At 35.7% G+C, this 10,179-nt stretch overlaps 1 protein-coding gene across 4 annotated transcripts in view; it reads left to right on the forward strand.

The window, feature by feature from the left end:
* Lar (tyrosine-protein phosphatase Lar) overlaps nt 1–8,656 on the forward strand; it is a 158,733-nt gene extending 150,077 nt beyond the window's left edge. For all 4 annotated transcript variants that reach the window (XM_089222664.1, XM_089222667.1, XM_089222665.1 and 1 more), the window contains 6 exons: nt 518–1,439; nt 1,842–1,997; nt 2,657–2,968; nt 4,614–4,894; nt 5,126–5,261; nt 6,537–8,656. In XM_089222664.1, the coding sequence (XP_089078790.1) occupies nt 518–1,439; nt 1,842–1,997; nt 2,657–2,968; nt 4,614–4,894; nt 5,126–5,261; nt 6,537–6,605 (1,876 nt within the window). In that variant the 3' untranslated portion in view covers nt 6,606–8,656. The remainder of the gene's footprint in view (nt 1–517; nt 1,440–1,841; nt 1,998–2,656; nt 2,969–4,613; nt 4,895–5,125; nt 5,262–6,536) is intronic.
* The last annotated feature ends 1,523 nt before the right edge of the window (nt 8,657–10,179 follow it).

The following is a 10,179-nucleotide window of genomic DNA, read 5'->3' on the forward strand; positions in this document are numbered from 1 at the left end:
GGATTTCTGCCTGTTGATTATTTTATATCTGATGCACAGTTTTGCATATGGTTATTGTATTTATTTTTAATCGAGTAAATTCTATCACACATAATATAAGGCTCATTTAATATTAAACTTTGCCAAGTAATTATTATTATTTGAAAATATTTAAGTTGTTTGTTTTATATTAAAAATGTTACCCAAGTGAAGTGATTTGTACGTGTATTGTTCGATATTTTGTCTTGAATAAATTCAAAAAGTATCTCTGGTATCGTGTGTTGTAGCCAGTTGTAGGAAATTCATTAAAACTTGTGGAGGAGTGTTGATACTTGTAATTGTAACGTGAGCTTAAACTCCTCCGGGTCACCTCCCGTTTTTGACTATATACACCTGTAACCTTTGAATTAAATGTTTTTTTTAATTTTGTTTTATCGCCACCTCCCTCTCCCGTTCTTCATTATATCGTCGACTGCGTGTGGTGTATACTACCTATATAGTGCTAATGTGCGTATGCTGTTTTTTTTTCGTTCCACAGGCGCCGCCGGCCGAGCAAGTACGGCGAAACGTCGGGCGTGACGAAACCGCTGATCGGCAACTCTCACCCGAACAACGACCCGGTGGAACTGCGCCGGTTGCAGTTCCAAACGCCGGCAATGGTGTCGCACCCGCCGGTGCCCATCAACTACCTGGCGCAGCACATCGACCAGCTGAAGGCCAACGACAACTTCAAGTTCTCGCAGGAGTACGAGTCGATCGAGCCGGGCCAGCAGTTCACGTGGGACCACTCGAACATGGACGTCAACAAGCCGAAGAACCGGTACGCGAACGTGATCGCGTACGACCACTCGCGCGTGGTGCTGCAACCGCTTCCGGACGGCACGCCGGGCAGCGACTACATAAACGCCAACTACTGCGACGGTTACCGGAAGCACAACGCCTACGTGGCCACGCAGGGCCCGCTGCCCGAGACGGCCGGCGACTTTTGGCGCATGTGCTGGGAGGTGCGCACGTCCACCATCGTCATGATGACCAAGCTGGAGGAGCGCACGCGGGTCAAGTGCGACCAGTACTGGCCGGCGCGCGGCTCGCAGGTGTACGGGCCGATCACGGTCGCGCTCGTCAACGTCCAGGAGCTGGCCACGTACGTGGTCCGTTCGTTCCACCTGACTCGAAACGGCGAAACGGAGACGCGCGAGGTGAAGCAACTGCAGTTTGGCGCGTGGCCCGACCACGGCGTGCCCGACCACCCGGCGCCGCTGCTGCAGTTCATGAAGCGCGTGCGGGCCGTCAACCTGGTCGAGTCCGGCCCGGTGGTGGTGCACTGCAGCGCGGGCGTCGGCCGCACCGGTTGTTTCATCGTAATCGACGCCATGCTGGAACGGGCAAAGAACGAGCACAGTGTGGACATTTACGCGCACGTCACGTGCCTCAGAGCCCAGCGAAACTACATGGTCCAGGTACGCGGGTCGGTCGAATCAATCGATTGGGTGGGGTTTAGTGGCGGGTAGGTAATGGTATACTTGGCGCTAAATTATTTTTAGTTTCCCAAATTTTCGATGGCCGTTCTCGTTGATATATTCTTGGTCTAACTTTAGCATCACTGTATTCGTGATGGTCTACCAACGCGTTTCGTATGTCACTGCTAATCAATAATATGCGTATAAGACGTATTAATTGAGCTATAAAAATAAAATACACCTTTGCAGCGGATTTTAGTTAGCAAATAAAAATTCTTTACTAAATTTGTACGATAAATAGGTATAGGATTACTATTGGAATGTACTGGGAACGTCGTTTTAAATTATACAGTCTCGTTGGTGACATTTTAAATCATAGTATTATTTTATTTCTCCCGACAGACCGAAGAACAGTATATATTCATACACGACGCTCTCTTGGAAGCCGTCACGTGCGGCGAAACGGAAGTGTCCGTGCGAAACTTACCCATGCACATTCAACAGTTATCCCAAATGGATGTTGGAACGACCGTCACCGGAATGGAACTCGAATTCAAGGTAATAACACTCCGATTTTGGAACATAAACATTTAATTGTTTAGATAGCGTTGTTGATAGGGAAGTAACTTAGACGACCCATATATGTGTTGTCTTGTACCTATGTGAATTTTTTTTCTTACTGTTTAAACTTTTGAATCTTCAATAAGATTTCAAAAAATGTGATGTTTACCAAGATTACGGTTAATGAAATATAATGTAAAGATCTATTTTAAAACACAGTAATGTGTTAAAATATAATATGTGAAAACTTGAGGTTCCGAAATCTCTCAATAATAATTTTGTTAATGGTATATAATAGGTAATAGTTTACAATTAATTAAAACAATCTATGTCAATTGAAGATTACGATGGTATTCATATGATATGATAGGTATGTTTAAAAAATTATATTTTTCGTGACCACCTAAATATATTTTGTGAGATAAATATTTTTTTTACGCATTTTTCACTACCGTTAAGAAGATTTAACAATAGTTAATTTCTCTATTTAGAAATTGGACTGTTTGCTACATTCGAAGAGTTAGTTAAATGATTTCGCGTTGCCTTATGCACCAGCCGGCGACACCGTTCCCTCCATATATTATTGCAGATATGAAAAATATAATATTTTGTGAATTGCAAAGAGCCTCATAATATCATAATTATATCTTTTTCAGAAATTAACATTGGTCAAAAGCGAATTCTGCCGATTCGTCAGCGCCAGTTTACCAGTGAACAAGCCGAAAAACCGTTTGGTGCATTTGTTGCCGTATGAGAACACCCGGGTGTGTCTAAGTGGTGGATCGTCACGTGGCATGGAAGGGTCGGACTACATAAACGCCAACTTCATAGACGGGTACCGGCAGCGAGGGGCTTACATCGCGACCCAGGGACCGCTGCAGATCACCACTGACGACTTCTGGCGCATGCTGTGGGAACACAACTCCACCATTGTGGTTATGCTCACCAAACTGCACGAGTTGGGAAGGGTGAGAGACAAACGCATATGATATAGTTGTACTAATAACGGATGTATAACAGTTTTTGATTTGTAACGTGTTTAATAAACTTTAATCAGCTGCCGATAGGGGGGGGGGGCAACAGGGGCATTTTCCTCAAGACCTCGTTTTAGAAAATATCCCCTAAAAAATTTCAGACCAATTTATAATATTAGAAAAAAATTATCTTTGTCTTTGTCGTTTGTTAGTCAAAAATACACCAGCTACCTGCAATTTATGGTATTAAAATAATTTATTATAACTGCGCAGCATGTTTAAATTGTGTACCAATTTTCCGTGCTTAGGTCTTAATATTAGAAAATCGATAGTGTTTCGTTTCTTAGAACTTCCTCATACAGTACTAAACAAATTACAAAGACGATATAATGTTATTTTTAATGATGCCCTATAATCTGTCGATGACACAAATTAGCCGTATATACTTGTTTTCAAGTTTTAAATTTTTAGACTTATACATCACTGCAGCGCTTAAAAATATTACATTTAATCACATGACGGCAGCTGCAGTTTCTTCTGAATTTCTTAATATTTAAAAAGTTTATGTGAACATCGCGGAACGTTAAACGCAAAAGTTTGAATCTCGTTAACCGATCACTGTTAAACTGTTTTTTTTTATTTTGTACATCAGTTTAGCACATTTAAATTCGTCATATCTTTGTGGATCATTGTGGTTATACATCCTGTATGGTGGTAGGGTAGGGGACAGTGGCGCCGAAGTACAAAATTAAATGTATGGCAAGAATCTCCAACAACCACCCACCCACCCACCCCCGCCACCTACAACACAACCCACAAATCAAATTTTGATTATCAAAATATTTGTTTCTAATGTTTCTATATACGATATCGGATATACCATATACGTATGTACATAAAATAAGTATACTCAATTCTTAAATGTATAAATAATAGTCGATAAGGCAGTATTAACATTCATATAATATATTAATATGGGTAATAAAGTATTTTAATTATTAAAAATAAACGTGCTTAAAAAGTCAAAACTCAAAAGACAAAAGTCAAAATAATAGAAAAAGTGATAACTAAAAATATAAACTAAGTATATTAAATAATAATTAATTTAATTATAAACTATTCAGTTAACAGAAATAGTTCATGAACACTAGTAGACAATAAACTCAACAAAAATAACAAATAAGTCGCTCACTCTGACCTGAATACTTAATAAAGTAATGACTGACTGCTGACTAGTGCTAAGCAACTGACACCGATTTCTGCGCTAATAGTTGTTACTGTTCTTACTATTGATTGTATTATTATTTATTATGAACTATTTAGCGTTTATTGTTCAGGGTTCAACGAAAACATTGATGTTTAATACCAAATATTCTCAATGCCCAATGGGCAATATTACTTAATAATTTGTGATCCTATTCCTATTAATTTTCATCTAAAGACCCACCCCCCAGCCAAATTTGTATATGTATGGCAGCTGCCATACATAAACATGGACTTCGGCGCCACTGGTAGGGGAAGTGATTGGATTTCACGTTTTTCTCGTTAGTGTCGCGAGCAGTGCTTATACAAATAGTTGCTAGTACGCATTCAAGAGATCTATCGTCAAATATTAAATTTATTGCTGAACGCTTTACAGGAAAAATGCTACCAGTACTGGCCGTCTGAACGATCTGTCCGGTACGACACGTTCGTCGTCGAGCCAATAACCGAATACAACATGCCGCAGTACATACTTAGGGAATTCAAGGTGACCGACACGATCGACAACGGTTCGCGGACCGTCAGGCAATTCCAGTTCACCGACTGGCCGGAACAGGGCGTGCCCAAGTCGGCCGAAGGATTCATAGACTTCATCGGACAGGTGCACAAGACGAAAGAGCAATTCGGCCAAGAAGGTCCGATCACCGTCCATTGCAGGTATATACATGAAAATAAAATGCATACATATTATATTATGATTGTGTGTTTTTATTTATAACAATTTAATATCCAAATTAAAAGTTTGTATTCACTGTAAACGATGTGTCATGTTTTCGTTCTGTCGACGACAGACGTCGACGGATCAAAATAACATTTAAAGTACTACAACGCCGTTTCCGGCGAAAATCGATACATTTATTTGAACTGAGGAAAAAAAATTGTTTACAGCGGCGGCGTGGGCAGGACGGGTGTGTTCATCTCACTGAGCATCGTGTTGGAACGGATGCAATGCGAGGGCGTAATCGATCTCTTCCAGACGATCCGGATTCTGCGGACGCAGCGTCCGGCCATGGTTCAAACGGAGGTTGGTCTTATACCTTGAAATAAAATCGTATTAGCTCCCCCTCCACCATAAACCAACTAAATACACCGGGGTTGGTAAATTGAGTCCCAAATGACCCTAACTCGATAAATTGAGTCCCGGGGAAAAATATGTCGTAGGTAAGTTGAGTCCCAGAAAAAATAAGGTAGTAGGTAATTGAGTCAATGAATGTCCACAAATCACACATAAAAATTTTAAATTTTAAATGCATATAACCTACTACCTATTTTTCCCTGGGACTCAATTTACCGCTTTCAAAATGCACCAAACTTATCTCGGACTCAATTATCTAGCCCCAAATACACTCTGGTTGACCCTGTTAAAATTATGGACTACAACTATTTTATATCGATTTTATGTATTTCGACTATTTCGGCAAATGATTTAAGAATTCAAATATTCCCATAATAAGTACACTGTAGTCTTTACAAAAGTCAGTATATATGAGTTATGTAATATGTAATATTCTACTATCAGTTATTATTTTAATTTAAAATATGTCGCTTACTGATTTCATGACATGAAACAATCAGAGAAAATTATTTTTAAGTACCTACCTACCTATAATATTCATAAAAACTAAACTGGATCTGTATTTGAAGTAGATATTCCTGTTGGATAAAATTAAAATTAATTTTAAATACTATTAACACATTTAGAACTTTTTCTCTGGTTTTGCTGGGATAATAATTTAATTTATCAAGAATAATTTTTCAACTTTGAGTATCAACATGTCATCGTTCATATATTATAATGATCATGATATCAATTTTTAGGAATTTCACAGTTCTAAACGTCACATCATTTTGTAACATTTTTCATCTCATCTGATCACTGCGATACCGACCCTAACCACTCCCATTTGGTGTACATGGCACTCCTATTTTTTTTTCTGTCCATAAACTTAAAATTCTCACAATAGAAAAATATAATAATATGAAATGACGTAAATCAATGGTTTTTACACAAAAACTGTTTCCAACTTCCAACTTTTTCAATTTGTTTAATTCACTAAAGGAGTATAAGTAAATACTTACAATTGCCATTCAACCCCATCCATAAAATGGATTGTACCTATTAACTGTGACGAAATAAATGTTACCAGTCAATCGTTACACGCAGTACGATGATAAAACTCGTGGCAAGCTATCAATTTTGGGGCATCCATATAAAAACAAAAACAGAAAAAACAGAAACAATAAACTCAAATCGCGCCACCTCCCTAACCGTTTTTCGTATGTTTTCTCTTGCACGCAGGAACAGTACCAGTTCTGCTATCAAGCGGCCCTTGAGTATTTGGGATCTTTCGACCAGTACTCCGACTGAGACAGGCCAGACGTGTTCACCTACACTGAGCACGCCGTTTGAGAAAATATAATAATAATGACGTAAAATACAAATATATTGTTATTATTACGTTTACGACAACGCGCACGTGGACAACCGGAACGCCGCCGTCGCTCGCCACACATAGATCATTAATACTATTATTACTATTATTATAATTATTATTATTTTAGTGGGCTGTACATATAGACATACTATACTACGATGTATATGTATAATATGTAATAGTCTTATATATAATATATACACACTCGCACACAAGTTAGTGTCTGCAGTGTCCGTCTGATGTAAAAATCTAGTCTCGAAACACATCACATAATATACATATATTATACACACTTACTCACTCACACTACGAACACACTACCACACACGTGTACGTACATCGCGTTTGTTGATGTTGGGGTGAATGGGTTGGGGGGTGACCAAATTCCTCTTGTGCCTCCGCCATAATACGCGTGCCTATAAAAATGTAATAAGAGTCTTTTAATCGTGATGAAGATATTGAGATATATTATTGTGCAATGCGCCGCGTGAACGGTTGACCCACTCATTTCTTTTTTTGTACTTAATAACAACAACCCTATTATTTTTTTCCGTGTTCTTTTTTTCATTCGTTTTTACTACCCGACTCGCTTGGTGTAACGACCACTACCTACTTCCCCCGACTGTTCGCCAAATCGCGGTTCAAACCGGTGGTAGGTACTATAATGATCAAATAACCACCAAGTGCCCCATATTATTATCATCGAGTCTATACCGTTACCGAGTTTTTTGTTTTATTTATTTTTTTTGTTTTGTCGTTTTAGGCGTATATCGTTACGAATAACTATATCATTATTTGTACTACATGTGTGTGTATTGTGTGTGTATCGACAATTATTTTTCTAGGGATTGTGTATAAACCGAAAACATTCGTAATCTAACTATTGTAAATTTAGACAATTTTTAAACTCGTAGTGACTCGATATCGTTGTATAAAAAAAAATCCATCGACTGATGTATTTAAGGATAATACCTTTTTGTGTTCCATGGTTAATTTTATACTTATATATATATATGATTTGTAATATTATTATTATTATTATTATTATTTTTATTTTTTACTTTTTTAACTTCTATTTAAGTTCCGATTTTTTTATTATTATCATTATTATTATTAATCTTATAGTTGGAGGTTAACGTTCTTCGTCCGACTTTATTATTATTATTTTTTGTTCTTTTATACCCGTGTCTACTATTATTTTTATATGAATATTATTTGTATGCTTTTTTTTCTTATTTTAATTTGTGTTACTATCCCCTCTCCCCACCCGGAGGATATTTCGACCGATGATGAACATCACATTTGCGTTAAATATTTGTATTTATTAAATTTTTTAATTTTTGTAAAAAAAACAAAAACAAAAAAGACAATATTATACAAACGTACCCGTCCTTGAGGATAAGCGTGTTAGCAGTATATTGATTCTCATCCAGTTTTCGTTGCTCGTGCGTTTTCCTCCCCCCCCCCCTTTTTTCTATGAACATTTCGGAGTCGCTCACGCTTAATCGATAAACAAAACAATCACTCTTGCAAACATTTGGCTTTTTCTATGCTTGTATAGGTATAAAATATATTTAACACACAAATCGGTCGGTTAACTGAATAATCGTTTCGGCATATCATATTATATTATAATAATAATTAAAATGAAGAAAAAAATATAATCGTTATCCTTGAGCAACATGTTTCTCTTTTGTACATAGTAGTATTTAATGATTAGGACACAATGATTATTATTAAAAAAAAAAAAAAAATTGTATAAATGAATAACAAATTCTGCGAAGTGATTATTTAATGTTGTTGACGATTTGATAGTTGAAAATTGTATTGTAAAAAAAAAAAAGTAAATTAATTGAAAGTAAAATTAATAATAATAACTTTGTATTTGTCATCAGCCTAACGGTCCATTATTAGAATATCTAATTTATTACATTGTTTATAGAAATATTAAAGAAATAAAGATAATATGGATTTGACAATTTTATTTATTTGTTGTTTAATTTTACATTATAAATAAGTTGTTTATAACAGAAGAGATTGTCATCTTCTATATCAATAATTCCACCTTCCTTGTGAATGTTATCTGAGCCAATATTGTTAAAAAATAAGAAAGTCAAAGTGAAATATTAAGATGCTTTTTTCATGTTTTTAGTTGTCTATAAAATATAAACATATAAGTTTCACAATCGCCATATCTGACCTGAGTGGTGATTAAAAAAAAAATAATTGAACTCTATTTTAACCGAATTTAGTGTTTTTTTTTTTTGCATTATTAACTTTAAACTTTTAGGGAAAAAAATATAATCTTAATATTACAACTTATAAGGAAATTTAAGGGGAAGCTATACCCTCATGTTTTGTCTCTGTCTTATAAATGCGTAGCATAGCAAATCACAAGCTTTTTATTTTAATTTTGAAGCGAGTTATAAGAATTTTAGGACGTACAAAAAATTTACAATTTTAAAATACTTATAATTTGCTTCAGAGTTAAAATATAATAAAAAGCCCATTAAGTTTCCTTTTTAATACTCTTAGCTTTAAGAGCTCAATTCACTCTAATTTTTATAGTAACGGAGCTAAACGAGATATAACGTCTTCTTAAAAGTATTTATAGTACATACATTTGCAACTGTTAGTATAATAGTAGATTTAAGTCTGTAGGTACTAATAAAATTCAAAAATATACTTTTTATTTTTAAATACAACACATTCTAGTTGATAATTTTCGTTTAATATAGGTAACTAGCTATATACCATTAGCGGCAGTAATGCGAAAGCAATTCCCACCATGTCGTCGGTTCAACCTCGAAAAAAAAGTACCTATATACCTATATTTGCCCATATTTACATGATTATACCATTGATTAAGTAAACTTAATTTATTATTTATTTATTAATTAGTTTACTTAATCAATGATTATACAATGCACAAAATTTAGATTTAATATAAAAAATGGGACCTTTTCCGTTAATTCGCTACCACTATTATTTTTTTCTGGTTTCTTAATTGTTTTTTTTTTTTTAGATTATTATATATATATTATATGGTTTTGATTTTGGGGCATGAAGTGTGCAATATGTTGTAGTATTGTTTCAAATAAATTATTAGGACCATAACGCTTACACCACATGTACTCGACCAACTAGCTGTTCAGCATTGGTCGATAGGTACTGTTCTTTATTTTGCTCCAAGAACTCCCGATAGTATTAATGTGAGCCAAAGTATTAGGATCTACAAAATTAATAAGCCAAAGAAACTTTTCTAGTTCCTGTTCCCGACAGATCAGCAAGTACATTGTTGCCAATTATTATTGAACATGTTGCTTCAGGCACGACAATAATTGCTGATGAGTGGCGCTCCTACCAAAGGCTTGATCTAACTTATCAACACATTTCCGTGAATCATTCCACTAATATAATATATAATCATATAAAAAACGGAAAAACTAAAAATAAAATAAAATCGTGGTAGTGAATTAACAGAAAAGGTCCCAAAAATGTCACTAG

Source organism: Diuraphis noxia, unplaced genomic scaffold (genome assembly GCF_037042655.1).
Source record: "Diuraphis noxia isolate RWA-SAM2 unplaced genomic scaffold, SU_Dnox_SAM2 contig0003, whole genome shotgun sequence".
In the NCBI taxonomy this organism is placed as follows: Eukaryota; Metazoa; Arthropoda; class Insecta; order Hemiptera; family Aphididae; genus Diuraphis; species Diuraphis noxia.